At 47.2% G+C, this 16,631-nt stretch overlaps 1 protein-coding gene across 3 annotated transcripts in view; it reads right to left on the reverse strand.

Moving 5' to 3' along the window:
• Positions 1–16,631, reverse strand: part of TRPM8 (transient receptor potential cation channel subfamily M member 8) — a gene marked incomplete at its 5' end in the record, with an annotated part of 78,571 nt that overhangs the window by 25,738 nt on the left and 36,202 nt on the right. The window contains 8 exons of one of the 3 annotated variants that reach the window (XM_082690592.1): positions 682–853; positions 1,924–2,065; positions 3,343–3,434; positions 9,529–9,745; positions 10,144–10,256; positions 12,586–12,731; positions 14,727–14,856; positions 15,666–15,761. In XM_082690592.1, coding sequence (XP_082546718.1) covers positions 682–853; positions 1,924–2,065; positions 3,343–3,434; positions 9,529–9,745; positions 10,144–10,256; positions 12,586–12,731; positions 14,727–14,856; positions 15,666–15,761 — 1,108 coding nt within the window. Of the gene's footprint in view, positions 1–681; positions 854–1,923; positions 2,066–3,342; positions 3,435–9,528; positions 9,746–10,143; positions 10,257–12,585; positions 13,068–14,726; positions 14,857–15,665; positions 15,762–16,631 lie in introns of those variants that run through there. The other 2 variants (XM_082690593.1, XM_082690594.1) reach the window with 2 other exon arrangements.

Below are 16,631 nucleotides of genomic sequence, written 5' to 3' on the forward strand. Positions count from 1 at the left end.
GAGGCCAGGACAGCCCGAGGCCACAAGGATAATGGACAAAACACCAGGGAGCTCAGAAATGCAACCAGTAGGGCAGGGGAAACATCAGGATCATCGTGTCCCAGCAGGACAGAACATGACAAGCCCAGGCTCTCGTCAGCATCATAAAGATGCTTTAGACAGCTCATTCAAGACACACACTGGTCTGCACATGCCCCGCACTTTCCTCACATAAACCAGGCGTGAGCATATTAATGCCATCTGTGCTGCCACTCTCCTGCCTCTGAAGGATGCTCGGCAGAAGCTAAGGCCAGAAGTTGAGATTGCAGGTTCCTGTGCAAAATTTTCAATATTGCTTTTTTGGAAATAAAATGGGCACCCAGTTATATAAGAGAGTACAACTCACAACACCCATTTCTGCACTAGTGAGGTTCATTGCTGTCCACGGCAACATCGCTGTTGAAAACATAAGAAACACTATTTTCAAGAAGTTTCAAAATTGCAGCCTATCATTGTTGGACATGTTGGCAAGGCGGACGTAAAAATCCCACTCAGACACAAAGAAAAGGTTGAGAGGGTCAGCGTTCAGTCCCTGGTATTGGCCGAACTTCTGCTCTGGGTCAGAGCAGGGAGCGCTGGGGGCTGGTTCTGGAAGCAACCACCTGCTCCCAGATGTCCCCTCCCAGGCCGGGTCAGGCTCACCATCCACGTCACTGGGCACCTGGCCAAACATGGCCAGATAGGGCTCGTAGATAACTGAGCGGAATATCCATCTCCAGCGATGCTCATTTTGCCTGAGGATCCCTTGCCTGGCCACGCCAAAGGCCACCATCCACACCGCAAAGAGGAACAGGAAGAAGAACACGTCGACCAGCTGTCAAGGGAGGACACAAGAACAGAGTCAGGTCTGTGCCCCAGGGGGCTCATCTGCTCATTTGACTACAGGGAAGGGTGGAGGTTCTAGTCACCCAGTGTGATTTTAAAAATGACCTTTGCCACCTTGGGGTCTTGGGACATCTATCTCCCAGAATTGAAACTGATGCATTTTTGTTTATAGGTCTCCAGACCAACTCAGCACCAGAAATTTCCTGGATAAGAGACCGGCTTGAAAGCAAAAGAGGCACCACCTCAGAGAACCTGTCCTTCTCTACCTCTTCTCGTGCTCACATTCTTGAAATCCCTACATTGTGTCTTCAGTGTTGTTTTGTGTTTTTTTTTTTTTAAGGAAAATAAAAACTGTCTTTAAAAGAATGCACAGTTTTCATTTTTTTTAACTTTTTGCATACACAGCATGACTTCATAGTGACTTGATGCCTTAGATATGCTTTGAATTAAAAACCACAAACTCAAAAGAACCTCAGTGTTGGAAAGCAACCTCCAGATGAGCTAATCCAAACGCCCATCTGATTTAAAGACAGAAGCACGGGAGGTTTGGGTCATCTGGAAAACAAGCTTAGGAAACCAACATCGTCAGTGTGTAATTATCTTTCTGTTGGATGTCCCTATGGAACAGTGCTGGTAATGCTGATCCTACATCTATACCACATGTTTATAGAATTGAAGCCCTAATCCGTTGCACACCTCCAGACAAACATATTAACCTCCATGGTCCCCATCTATAAATGGCTATAACCATCCCTATTCTGTCTATGCTCTTACTGAACTGTGACTCAGTTTGACTCATGTGACTCAAATGAAAGCACCTGGTAAAGAGTAAAATCCAAATAGATACCTTTCTTAGCAATGCACTTAACTAACCATTTGTTCCTAGTAGTCATCTTCTGTTAAATTTTAAGCTGAGAGAGGCCCCTGATTGAAAAACACATCAAGGAAAGCAAACCTTACCAATTGTGACATGTCTATGGGTAAAACCCTTCTACCAACAACAGAAGGAACTCTGGGTCTAGCAAGCAGAATGGCAACCACAATATTCTCCATTCTTACCATCCTCTGCAACATTATAATCTTGGGTCCTAAATTTCTGCTTACAGTGAAAATGTGGATCAACCTTAGAGTGAATATAATGTAATCCAGGCAAAAGATGACTCGTCCGGAATACAGAGAGGTTTTATTAGAAGGGTGGAGCCTATGGAAGGAAGGAGATATTAACAAAACAGTTCAAAATTTTGGGGTTTTTTTTTCATTTCTTTAAAGATTTTATTTTTTTCAATGTTGTGTTAGTCACCATACAGTATATCACTGGTTTTTGATGTCATGTTCCATGATTCATTGTTTGTGTATAACACCCTGTGCTCCATGCAATCCGTGGCCTCCTTAATACCCATCACCGTGCTAACCCATCATAACCAAACACAAAGAAACATAGTCAGGGCCCTGGGAGCTAGTGGAAACAGTCCAAGGACACCACCTGTCCGTCACTGGTCTTCTGCTCCTGTGGCCTCCAGGAGAGCAATGACAGAGCTTTCAGAGTTTCTTGCCCTTGAGTCCTTCATCCTCCAACACTTCTACTGCAAGAACCCAGTCACATTACCACTGACTTCCTCACTCCCACAGCTCCTATAATGACCCCAATCCCCATCCTTGCCCAACCTCTTGGGGAAGTGGCTCTGCCAGGTTTCCCCTAATGAGACTTCCCTCATTTGTACCAGATCATTTGGTTAGCTCACCCCCTGCTAATGTGTTTATTGAAAGCCTTATATGCCTTCTACCTGGAATTCTCTAGAAATCATGTGGTTCAAATGCTGAACCCAAGCAGAAAGGAAAATTATTAGAGGCGGAAATTGGGTTTTTACTCACTGCAAATTGCAAAGTGAGCATGGGTAGGCATATATATGAAGAGTCAGGCTTCTCTGCCAGAGGACACCATGCATACAGCTCAGGTATGACCATGAACTTCAGCTTGAAGCTACCTGGGGGAGGCAGGCCTGAGAGAGGTGGGTATAGGCAATGTAAGCCATGGTTTGGGTGTGTCCCAATTTCTCTACCATGGGAAGTACACATTGTTTTTCAACGGTGATTCTAGATTGGTTTTTCTCATCCTATACTCTGGCTTTGAGAGACATTCTCCATAGCCAGCATCTAAGCAGAAGTACATTTTCAAAGATTATATGGCTCTCCTCAATTTCTAATCATCTCTCGCAAATTCTGTATGCACCAAGTATAGATCTGTATGCATCTCAAGTATAGATCACCAGGAGGGAAAAGAGAAGAGATGCAACTTTATGCCAGCCAAGCTGTGTCTCAAAAAGGCCGAGACAATGGCGTTTGCAATAATCTCAAAATGAGGGCAGAAGGGAAACAGACTCATCTTGGACTTGAAATATCAAAGACCTCTTCTTCACTTACCCACCCAAGGAAATCCAAAAGCACCTGAAACTGGGAAAGGTGGTGAGGTCTACTTACCGAAACACAATGCCTGCTATGAAGTAAAAAAGCCCAAGTGTGTCCATGACATTCCACAGGTCAGTAAAATAATTCACCCCATTCATGTACCACTGCAGCACAGAAAGGGACAGAGAGAGAGAGCATCAGCAGCTGGGAAACATCAGCTGGTTCCAGATTTCTTTTTTAAATGTTCACACATTTTTTTGAGTCAACAGTATGCCCCCCCTCATACCCTGTGATATTCCAGGGGGATTGGAAAGTAGGTTGCATGCTTGCTGTTCTGTTATGCATGTGTTGCTGACAAAGTCAGAAAAGGGACACAGGCATCCTTACTGTTCTTTAAGGATGAACCCACAGAGAGTGGGGCCCAGTCTGTGTAGGCAAATGTGGATTACCCAGGCTACCCGGTACAGTGGTATAAGCTGTGCACTGCATAACACTAGAGGGTATTATCCATACTGTTGTCATCATCGATTTGTGTATTTATCATAAATATTTTTTGGCATGTGGCAATAAAACATCTTGATAAAAAGATTTTTTTTTTTAATTTGCACACAGGGGTTGTGTGCTTCACCTGTGTGGGCAGATGTGTTTGCAGAAATGACTGACAGGAACAATGTGTATCAGTGATCCTTCCATCATTTGTGCATATTGGCATGATTTTTCAGAAGGCGGCATGTCAGGAGATAAACAGACAAAGGGAAATCCAGTAGAAGACCACATCTAGATAGCCTCTTGGTGTTCTGTCTGCTGGGTCTGGGGACCTCTGACCCTCTTGTTCATCTGTCCATTTACTGAGAGCCCACAGGATTCCAAACACCTGTGCTGGGCTCCTGGTACACTGGACCTCAGATTAAGTACAACACAAATTCTCAAGGAAGCTATTGGCCCTGGGGCAAACGTAGTCATTAGACATCCTTAAAATGAAACGTAGTCAGGACTGGAGGGGTGGTAGGACAAAACCCAAGGGAGCTCAGGTAAAGAATCCAGCATATTGCCTTGTGCGAGGCACGAAACCAATGCCAAGAAGTGTCATCAACTCAATCCTTTTGATTTCACTAAATGAACTCACCACTATGGGTCCATCTGATATTCAAATAGCACACACGTTTCCTATTCTTTCCCCAAAAATAAAGCTTAGGGAAACAAAAGCTAAGAAACTTGCCTGAGGCAGACGCCAGCAAGTGGCAGGCTCACGGGTTCTGGGTCTCAGAGAGTTTCATCTTGTCAGCATCCCGCTGCTTCACTACAACCCACAGAAATCCTACAGCTTTAAACTTGGAAGGGATTCAGGAAACATCATCCATTTCTCAAGGAGTATTTCCTTTTCTTCATTTATAAATGCAAACAGCAGCTTTGGTAGACAAACGTGGTGAGGGCCTTATGCAATCAAGCACCAAGGAAATAAAATCTCCCAGCCCCAAGGTGACCACACTTCTCTGTGGGATGGCTGAATGATGGGTGAGTCCCAAAACCAAGTCAGCACACCTCAGCATCCACTGAAGTGGTCCCAGTCTCGCGGATTACCCACCAAGAACCATCTGCAAAATGAGAGTGGGTGGGACAAGCCCTACCTTCCACCTGTTCCCTCTAAAACCCTTTTTTGGGTTTGGGAGGCAGATACGTACAGAGCAAGCAGCAGCCCCAGCCCAGCTCAGCCTTTCAGAATCCTGGCCTGAGAGATGGAAAAACCCTAAGTAGATCAGCTTGGAGGCACCGCTGCAGTGAGAAAGCACTTTTTTTTTTTTAAATGAATAGAAGCCTTTTTTATGAATGGAATGACAGAGATGGGCTATATTCATAAAATACAAAAAAACTTATTTCACCGTATCTTTCAGGATTGGGGGATTCAATGAGCCTTAAGACTGAACAGGATTTTCCATAAAGGGATGGTGGAACTTGTCTCCTGTTACATAAATATCCACAACTTGATTACTGGACATTTGTACTTAAGGACTGCCTTGGTTGAAAATTTCAACTTAGTTTATTACATCTGCCCCCAGGGAAGGAAACATTAGGAGAGTATTCTTTGTGACACCCAGACATAACCTAAAACAGGTAACATTCTGTTCAGGTCTCTTTTTCTCCCGACAAGTGCGAGTTAGGTTCATTAAGACAGCGCCAGGTCAGCAGGGGAAAGCGAACTGAGGATTCTAGCCACTGGAGCCTGCAGCCGGAAGAGAAACAGCGACCCCGAGCGTCAGACTCCCTGAAGGAGGAGAATCTTGAAGGCCTTGTGCCTCAGCCCAGCTCACAGACTGCAGGATCAGCTCTCCCATAGCAGAGCTGGGCTTGGATTCTCTCTCCCAGCCCTCAGGCCAAGGTGCTCCCATATCAATGCCTTAATACTCAGGACTGCTAAATGAAACTGGTCTGTTCAAAATGATGTTTAAAGGAAAGAAAAGAAACATTTGCCTAAAGCTATATGCCTACATTATCACCCTGCCCATCACATATCACCCTTTGTAAATGTAGACAGACTAGAGAGACTCAGCCAGAACACGTGGGCCTCACCTCCACCTGGCAGGCCCCCGGGAATGACTGGGAAGTGCATTATCTTACCCAGGCATCTCTGCAGCTCACTTCCCTCCCCAGGATTCCTGCCCATAAGCCCACTGGTCACTCTACTCAATGTCCCTGTTCTGTGCAACACTGTACACTGCACCTGGACAACTCTGAGCACCGCACCTGGACAACACTGCACACGGCACCTGGACAACACTGCACACGGCACCTGGGCAGCACCACACACTGCACCTGGACAACACTGCACACAGCACCTGGGCAGCACCACACACTGCACCTGGACAACACTGCACATGGCACCTGGGCAACACTTCACACGGCACCAGGACAATACTTCACACAGCACCTGGACAACACTGCACACTACACCTGGACAACACTTCACACGGCACCTGGACAACACTGTACACAGCTCCTAGGCAACACTTCACACTGCCTGCCCAGAGTCCTTCTCCAAACAACATACACTTGTCCTGAGTCTCCTTGGAATAAATGACTTAGTAGTTAAATGTACATGCAACATTGTATGGAGACATTTGTGACCTAAGACTTCACTCTTTCAAATCCTCTAGGCTAACATCCCAGTAAATACACAACTCATTGTGCAGTGCTGTTCTCTCCTTGGAAGCTCCTGCCGACCCTGTTAACTGGGAGAAAGCTACATAAGGACAGAGGTATTTGTGTGTTTGGCTCATTGCTATATCACCGGTGTCTAGAACAGTGCCTGGCACCTAGTAGGTACTCAATAAGTAATTAAAAGGAATGCATGAATGAAGTGTTTGGTTTATGCCAAGACACATCTCCCTGCATCTTCCATCCAGGCCAAGCTCTGTCCTCTAAAGAAACCCAGAATAAGTCCTGTCTCCAGATCACCTGACTTCTTTCGATGTCTGGAGGAACCAAATAACACCTGGACTTTCACCTCATAGCCTTAGTGCAGTGAGGGAGACAGGGTCAGTCCCAAGACTCATGGAGAAATCACTGGGAGCATGAATGAGGAAGGGGAAAAGCAAGAAAAGAATTTTTTTTCACCACCCATTGCAGGAAGCAACCACCAAGAGCAGCGTCAGCTCCAAAGGATACCTCGAGCCCCTTCCCACATCTCCCTTGCTCTGGCCTCACAAGCTACCATCGTGGCTCCCTCCATGCTCCCAGTCACAGCACAGCTCTGGGTCTGAATTAGGAAGACCCTGGCTCATCAGCTCTTTTCTTAAAAAACATACACACACCTGCCAGAAGTACATCAACACCCTCCCTTGTGCCAGCCCCGAAGGGTCAAATACGAGTAAGAAATAAACATCTGCATTAGGCCATTTCCATGCCACTCACTTCTGGGCAACAGCAGCATATGCATGAGGAGCTGGAGAAATGCAAAAGGACAACCCAGAGGAGCTTGTGCTGGACTAGACCCACAAGGTTTTCACATAAAGCATGGGGGCTTTCTGTTCCTTGAATTAATCTCTCACAGTAGGGAGATGCCCATTTAGGAATGAGGAACCAAAAGATCAAAGAAATTAAGTAAGCTATTACCTATGTGCAATTTCTGCTAGCTTTTTTGTGCCCAGCCCCATTCCCTCTTTTTCTCTCAGTCTCTCTCCCTGCTTATTTGTAAGTACCCATGGCTTCTTTCCACCCTGGGCTATGACTTCACTGTTATGCGATCCTACTCAGTGACTGCATTTAGGGTGTCGGGCTGGTCACCTGATGTGAAGAAACCAGAACCATGGGGTGCATTGCTCATGTCTCCACAAACTCCATGCCTCTCCTGGCACCCTACACTGCTCCCTGGAACGTGAACCAAAGCCCAGAGAGCTCAGGGACATGTGTGTGACTCAAACCACCAGGGACCCCTCAGAGTCCTGCATGACCTCCTGGGGGACCCCTCCAGCTCCACCTGCTTCCACAGACCCAGCAAGGCTCTGGAAGCAGCCTCACCACAGGATGGATACTTCAGCGGAAAGAACCCCCCCCCCACCCCATTCCAAGAGAATGGAGCTCCACCCCCTCCAGCTTGACAAAGCCTGTAACCTCACTTGGCATTTACTCCCTTCCTCTGCAAAACCTGCACTGGGAATGTTGTCTTTTTCTCTTTGCATCTTTGGAAATGGAGGACAAGGAGGAAGGTAGGACCTCAGAACCCAGCCACACCAGGATAAGAGAAGGGAACAAACACACAAGACCTCATGCAGAGACAGTTCCTACAATGGCTTTCAGGAGAGTCCCAGTAGAAAAGGTGCTGTTCCCTTACTTCCTTACATGGGCCTGGGCCCATTCCTGCTTTAAATGTTGAATCTCCTTGCATCTTTTCTTCTCTCCAGCATGATATTTTCACCCTTTGGCCGCTGACACACAGTAAATCGAAGGAGAACTAGCAAAAGATGACAGCCAGGAGAAAGAGACTCTATGGAAGGGTTATGGGACAAATTGTATCTCCCAAAATTCATACACTGGGTCCCAACTCCCATGTGTCCAGATAGAGCTGTGACCTCACGAGCCAGAAGTGGGGTCCTCAAGAGGTTGATGGGAGGTCACAGAATCCTCCACCCATCAGCAGGGTCCTACCCTGAGGGATAGGTGCTGGAGACAGAAAGCCCATATGTGTCCATGCTCAGCACTGACTTGTGTCATTTGTCTTGTTCTTCCTCCACTTCTATGCCATCTCTATCCCCCATCTGCACCTTCTTGGCAGGGGAAGGCAGATGCAGGGCACTGGTGCCAGGACTCCTCCTAGGCCCCCTGACTATCGTACATATTGATAATTGATCAAGACACTCTCCTGCTGAGAAAAGAAAAAAATCAGAACTGTCTTCAATCCACAGCCCCTGAAAGCCAAAAAAAAAAAAGTCTATCGGACTTGGCATGATAGTTGAAAGCAAGGTAGGATTTCTACACAAGGCGGTGACTCTGTGAGGTCAAGTACAGCATTCCCTGCCTCTCCTACCCAAATTTCTCATAACATTTGTCATAGTATCATGTAAACATCAGCAATGGATACGATGTTGGATTTGGGCTCAGGAGGGACAACAAAAGTGACAGTAACAGCAGCGCTCAAATAATCACTGAGTCCGAAAAGATTTTCTGAGATGACTTTTCATAATGCTCTAGAGACAGCATCATCCTTCACTCTCAACATTTATCCCTCTAACAGTGACTAACTGAGCACCTGCTATGTGCCAGGACTGGGCTAAAGTTTTGGGTTCAATGGCAGGGAGAGGCTGCCAAAAAAACAGATCCCAGAGAAACTGCAGAAAAGCACCATGAATAATTCACACACACACTCCCTGAAATCCACAGGGACTTATATGACTTTCCAACACTGTCACTCTGACACACTGGGCATTAAGACGCTCTTAGCTTGAAAGTGCCCCCCCACCCCGGCTCCCCTGCCTCCCCTGGTGATGGTAATGGCAGGAGTGGGTTACAGTCCAAGGTCGATCTTCTCTTTGAACACATTCCCAATTCTGAAGTAATTCATTTCCATCAATTAACATTAATCAGCAAGGAGCGAGCTTGGTGCTAAGAAACCTCACTAGAGTGCTAAGATGTTGAAAATGCATCATTTACTTTAGAAAAATCATGACTTTGGAGCTTCAGAAGCAACTTCTGTTCCTCCTTTGCTCTAGGGAGATGCCACCTGCTGAAAAAAGAAGGAGGTGCCTCACATGGGGACTGTCCTACCTGTCTCACTTCATCACAGAACAGGACAAAGACCAGTGCGTAGAGGACCAGCTCGGGGGAGTGTGGTACGGAGTGAAAATCCATGAGCAGCACATAGGCAAAGAGCAGGAGGAAGGCAATGTAGAAGACCACGTTCCAGGCAAAGACCACAAACGGGGAGGTGAAGAAGGCCACATAGTACCAAAGGATCTTCTTGTGCTTGTCGATGGGCTTCTTCCTGGACCAAGAGGTGAGAACACTGTCATCGCCCTCTAGAGCATCATGTCCTGCAGGAGCTGCAGTCCTCCTCCTGAACATGGATGAATCCAGACCCACGGCTGGGGGCAGAGGAGCCAGAGCTGCCTTCTGAGACCAACCAGGCCAAAACTCAGCCCCTGACTTTCCAGGACCAACAAATCCAAGCTCCGCCTTGGAAACTGAAGACATACCTCCACCGCTACCTATTTAAAAATCAAAACCAGGAAAAGCCAGAAAAGACCCCCAGCCCTACTGTGTAGGGATTGTCACGAACGTCATAAATGCCAGGCTTTATAGCCCTCTACATAAGAACGTGTACACACACACACACACACACACACTCTCTTACACATACAATTATGTGTCTCGGTTTCATACCTAAAGGATACAAAGCCACAGCCAACCAAGGGGATAATGAACAAACACAGGATAATCTTCCAGTTCTTGGTGTCTCGGGAAATCTCTCCATACCATTGCTTGGAAAGAAAATTCTGCAGGAAGACAAAGATAAAGGACGTGGGTCATTATTAATGCAATGAAATTCAGGATGGTATGCAACCTCTCTTCCCAGCCCTCGCACCCCCTCAAAATAAATAACCCTCCAAATTAAGGTCTTCTCCTTTGGTGTTAATTACCTGGAGTCTACGGGGCTATGCTAAAACCATTCACAAGTCTGTCCGATTTTCAGTCCTTTCCTAACTTGGGTTCTGTGAACTTTAAAATAGAGGTTGTCTGAGGCCAAATTCCCGAAAGCCATGAATTTCAACCACCTCTAATTCTTCTTATGTAAGTTTAAACAAGCGTCTTTCTGGCTCCTTCCTCCTTGCTGATTGCAAATCACACACCCGTCCAGTGCTACCTGCAGGAACCCCAGGATTCATTGCTGGAGGCCGACAGGTGAGAGGAACAGGGTGACAGCTGGCATCGCAACATCAGCGGGAGTTGAAATGCAGGAAAACGCTCTTCCCAGACCACCAACCCCGGAGAGATGGAATGGAGCCTCCCACGAAGGCAGGAATTAGAAAACTCAGGTTGCCTCCGAGACCCACACTTCATGGCAGCACAAAAGGGTGAGCATAGACGCATCCACATCAAAGAAGCACACGGCTCTCAGAAACGGCCCTGTTCGTCGGAAGGGGTCTGGCGTGGATGCACTGGCTGGGAGACCTAGGGCCCCTGTACCACATCACACCTTCCCTCTCCCAGAAGCTGCTTCTTCCAGGGAGCCTGCCAGGCTCTGCCTAGGTTGCTGAGGCCAGGCGTGTGCTTGGCCCATGACGGGCAGCCGCAACAAAGGACAAACTGCACTTGGTGGGTCAACACCAACTTGTTTGCTATACCACGACAAGTTCAATACAGTCCCAGGAAGTCTCCATGGGGTTGAGCCCTGCAGAGCACAGTGGCAACTCTTAGCACACCCGTGTCTGCTTCCTTCCCTCACCGTTCTCACTGCCCCAGCGCCCACATGCACCTCCTAGGCTCACCTTCACAACAAAGAATTTAAATCCTCGCTTTGGGGCCTGCTTCTCCGGGAGCCAAACAAAGACAGGTAATACCCAGCCTTCCTCACTCTTCTCTCCTGCCAAGGTGGAGGAATACATCAAGCGGTATCACTAGCCCCCAGTCACAGGAGGCTCTCCCCTAGCTGGGGTTCCATAGCCACCAGCGACACCTGACTCCAGGCTGTAACCTGCACCCAGGAAGCCAGCTCCCTGGTCCTATGTGTCTGGCCATGAGATTTCTGTGAATATTATTGAATTGGCATCTGGCTGAAACCGCTGGGACCGGTAAGCTCAGACAAGATCAAGAGTCAGCCTTCCCCAGACCCCAAGCTCTGGGGCACCAACACGATGGGGCTTGGGGCCAAAGGAGCTGTGAGCAGAGTGTGGCCCTCCTTGGCCTCCAACTCAGCCCTCCGGGCAACCCTGATCCCAGTGCCAGCCTCAGTTCAACACGCTGATTATTGGCTTCAGGGTGTAATGGGAAGTCCACAAAACAATCAACATGGAGCCAAATCTCAGTTCTGCTCCTTCTTAGCAGTGCAACCTAGAAAGTGTTCCAGAACCTCTCTGAACAGCTGAGTTCTTATCAGTAAAATGAGATGACCTCCACTTCCACTCATGCTATGAAGATAAAACACGATCACGTACATCATGGGGGTGACAGATAAGTGTCAATCCACCCACATCTTCCTACTCCTCTCCGCTTCACACCAGACCCCTCCAACCAGGATTATGGGTGGAAAAACTCCCCTCGGCAAGCTGAGACACCAAGTGCAAACCACAGTTAGTTTAACTCAGTGGAGGAAACCTCTGGGCTGGCTTCACTCCATGTCGTGTTGGTTCCTCTAGTGCCATTACTACCCATAATAATTATAACAGGATGCACTGAAGTCGAGGGCTGCATCTGTCACATCCTATCTCCCCGAAACCCCCCAGCAACCCTTCCTTTACAGACAAGGGAACTAAGGCTCAGAGAGCTTGTATGCCTTGGTCCATCACCACACACATAACTGGAGACACAGTAGACTGAGCCTCAGATGTGGGATCCAGCAACCCAGCCCCTAAGTATGGTGCCATACTGGGTGCTTGGTGGAAACTCCAAGAATACTCTTTCTCCTGCACTGTCTCTTGAAGCAAGGGTCTCTACCAAAGCCTATGTGCTGCCATCTCCTGGAACGTCCCTCAATTTTCCCTGCTTCGGTTCTTATATCAGAGGAGAAGGTCTGCTTTTAACACTCTCTTGTTCAATGCCACAAAGAGCATCTGATGCAAAGGGCCCATCTCTGAAGGTGATGTTTGGTGACTGCACGCCGTTTACCTGGACCCCAGGCTGGGCGATGAAGTGCTGGTCCGTGGCCTCCACCGCCAGCTCTAAGCAGTTGCTTCCACCCCAGGCTTCACAGGAGTACACCAGCAGCTGCTCCGCCAGGTCCTCGTCGCTGCTGTAGCACTCTGTGAACAGCTCTGCGGGGACACGGCCACCACCAGAGGGAGGGAAGCCAAGCCGGAGGCAGAGATGGCAAATACACAGACTGGGCCTGCCCCGCCCCCACGACCCAGCCCTGACTTGGTGAAAAGCCTGGTTTCTAAAAGGCAGAGAGAATGCCGGCATGGCGTCATCCTCCGCTGAACAAAGGGGATTTGAGGGACACCACGCCCAACGCAGCTCCTGATCGCTGCAGGGGTCTGTAAGTGCCCACTGAATTGAGCTGCATGGAACACACGGAGCTACCCCCCTTTTGTGGGGCTCAGCCCTGGGGAGAGACGCAGACCCACTGCTTCCTTTCCCAGAGCAGCTGATCTCCCTTCATTTACATTCTCCGCCTTGTGGTGAGGGCTTTTTGCCTCATCAGACACCATGCGAACCAACCAACCAACCAGTAAGTGTAGGAAACACTGACCTATTGTTTTAAAGGTGTGCTTACACTTCGAGACCTAATACTAGAAATTAAAGTATAAATCCTCCCAGGAAATTTTTTAAAAGTCAAAATACTTGAGATCCATTTTCTGAGTTTAATCAGAAATTAATAAAATATCTTTGAAATGTAATATATTTTGAAAAGCGATTGGATGCCCTTTTGGCAACACAGAGAAGCTAAACGCATGAGGCTTTTTTTCTTTTTTTTCATTACATGAGACAACAAAGTTGTGTGCAATTTTGCAGCTTGCCCCATTGCAAACTGAAAACTCCCAAGTGAGAAAGGAAAAACTGAGCAGGCCCAAACTCTCTGTCTTCGGGAAGCAATTGTTCTGAGTTTCTCACGCTCCTGCTTGGTCCAGACCGTCTGGGCAAACCGCACTGACAAGCTTTGTTCAAGGATGACTGAACAGCAAACAGAAGACAGACATTCCAGAAGGGTAATGTTTAGCAGTGCCTCTCTCCCATTCCATTCCAGGTAACGAGCAATCACGCCCTGGAAGGGAGCATGGGCGGGTCACCTGCAGCCCCAGGAGAAGCCCCAAGTCTCCTAAACTTTGGGGGAGCTGCAGGGCAGGCAACAGAAGCCTTTAGTCATGTCACTCCAGGGGAATGAAGGCATGGGGAACCAACCCAAGACGCTGCTCTGACTGCTGCCTGGACCCTTAGTAATAAACCATCTGCATCTCTGACCCAGTGGCGTAGGGTCTTCTCTCTATGAAACAGACAGGCTAACTTGATAACTAACAGATAAATATCTCAGATCTGGGGGCGCCTGGGTGGCTCAGTCGTTAAAAATCTGCCTTCAGCTCAGGTCATGATCCTGGGGTCCCGGGATCAAGGCCCACATCAGGCTCCTGCTTAGCAGGAAGCCTACTTCTCCCTCCCCCACTCTCCCTGCTTGTGTTCCCTCTCTTGCTGTGTCTCTCCCTGCCAAATAAATAAATAAAATCTTAACAAAAAAGTCTCAGATCTGTCATAGTTTCTCAAAAGCATCCTAAAACACTCCTTCTCTGCCCCCAGACTGTGGTGCTGAGTTTCTTAGACCTAGCCTGTGTATGGCCCTGGAAGTTGTGGGATGAGACACCCACATTGTCCTGCATCCATTCTTTTTTTTTTTTTTTTTAAGATTTTATTTATTTACTTAAGAGAGAGACAGTGAGAGAGAGCATGAACAAGGAGAAGGTCAGAGAGAGAAGCAGACTCCCCATGGAGCTGGGAGTCTGATGCGGGACTCCATCCCGGGACTCCAGGATCATGACCTGAGCCGAAGGCAGTCGTCCAACCAACTGAGCCACCCAGGCATCCCTCCTGCGTCCATTCTTGAAAACATCAGTAGGTGTGGTACAGCCGAGGGGTCTTTGGCTTCTGCCACGGCATGCACACCCCTGATCATGTGGTCTGCAAGCCCTAAATCATGCCAGAGAGGGGAGCCTGGACATGCTTCTGACCTCTGCCACCTGGCCTATAAGTACTACAGGTGCATGTGTGTCTCAAGCCACGTGGGTGCCCACTGTGGTGGCCCGTTCCTGGAGACTCACCAACTGCACGGGTCTCGTACTCGTTGGCCAACTCCTCAGACTCCCCTGCGGCATTGATGTCATTCTTCACCTTGGCCAGAGTCTTCAGAAGCTTGCTGGCTCCCAGGGCTGCCAGAGTGCAGCCCCTGGTCTTTTAGATGGGTGGATAACGTTAGTTAATTCATAATTCCTTAAAGTGGTCAAGTCAACATTAATGTCAGGCAAGGACAAACTCTTGGCAAAAGCAAGAAGTAGTGAAATCTGAACCATTCATAATGATTCAGAATAAACTTTGCAATGTACACAAGATAGTCTTGGCCCTGAAGATACAGTCTTGAATATGGAATTAGCATATAAAAATAAAATATCAAGATAAATGTTGTGAGTTGTTGATAGCATGAGACCTGACTGCTTAACACCAAACTGTGGCAGCTCAAAGAGGGGAAGAGTGGTTGAGGACACGGGAGAGCTGATGATGTAGTTAGTAAGACTGTGCTCATGAACTCTATTCTCAATATCCAACTTTATGTTCTAATAATGGAGAATGTAGCTTCTACACAATGAACATAAACCATTATGTGCTAAATCACAAGGAAAAACATCTCAATACATTCCCCAAAGCAAAATTTATACAAATCCTACTTCCTATCTCTAACGCAATAAAGCTAGAAATTAATTTTTTAATTAAACTTAAAAACTGTCTCCACTTGGAAAACACATACACACACCTGAGAAGCAAGTGCCTACTGGGTTGTTCACCAAGCATAGCTACCTTCCAGGGACCTCCCCTCTCAATCACACCTCCATCAACATGGAAACAGAGGCACAACCGTATTCACTTGACACAAGACATCCTATTTTATTGATGATGTCGTGGATTAGGCATGTGAGTTTTGAGGTCAGAACAACCACAACAGAGCGAGCATTTGGGGTAAATTTGGCACAGGCCCAGACATTTACCTGCTCCCAAATGACCTTGGAGAGTTCCTTCTTGTTCTGAAGAATGGCCCAGATGAAGAGTGCTTGCAATGGGTGCCGAGTGATAGGAGACACGTCCTACAAGGAATTAGTGTGTGGTCAGTGTGCAAATAGAATATCCCCTTAGTAGATGAACTGGCATAAGAATAAAAGCAGGTGTTGGGATGTCCAAGGGAGCACGCCAAGCGTGGAGGGCTCCGTATATTAGCATAGGAATCCAGTTCAACAGCACAGTGATGTGACTTTCATCACTTCAACTTACCGGGTAGGATACTTTGTCAAAAATTTCTTACCTATCATAAAAGACAACATATGACCAGGCAGAAAGTCACAAAGGGTAGAAACATGTGCCAACAGCAATTTAAAAACTAAACAATTTCTGGAAGGTTGAAGAATTCCTCTCATCACATAAATCTGTTTCTCATCTTAAAAAGTCACTCTAGGGTACCCAGGCGGCTCAGTTGGTTAAAGCCTCTGCCTTCAGCTTGGGTCATGATCCCAGGGTCCTGGGATGGAGCCCCATATTGGGCTCTCTGCTCAGTGGGGAGCCTGCTTCCTCCTCTCTCTCTCTCTCTGCCAGCCCCTCTGCCTATTTGTGATCTCTGTCAAATAAATAAATAAAATCTTAAAAAAAAAAAAAAAGTCCCTCCAACTAAGTTCTAACTTTCCTACAGCTTAAGTTCAATAATGACAACGTAAAACTTTGCTTCTTTCTTTGGAGCATTGTTCAAACTTTTGATTCCTCATACATGCAATGGCTGCTACTCAGAATTCCCTATCTTCTGATATCTTCTTTCAACTTTTCAGATTGAAAACATCTCTACTCCTTCTAAACTCCCCTACAGGTTTTACCAAGATCCGAAATGCTTTAGAAAGAATTATGGATACTGCAAAGGTTTTTAACACAAATAGCATCAAACAGAAGCTTTTCTAAAGAGTTCCAATTCC

This window comes from Mustela nivalis (genome assembly GCF_964662115.1).
Source record: "Mustela nivalis genome assembly, chromosome: 11".
In the NCBI taxonomy this organism is placed as follows: domain Eukaryota; kingdom Metazoa; phylum Chordata; class Mammalia; order Carnivora; family Mustelidae; genus Mustela; species Mustela nivalis.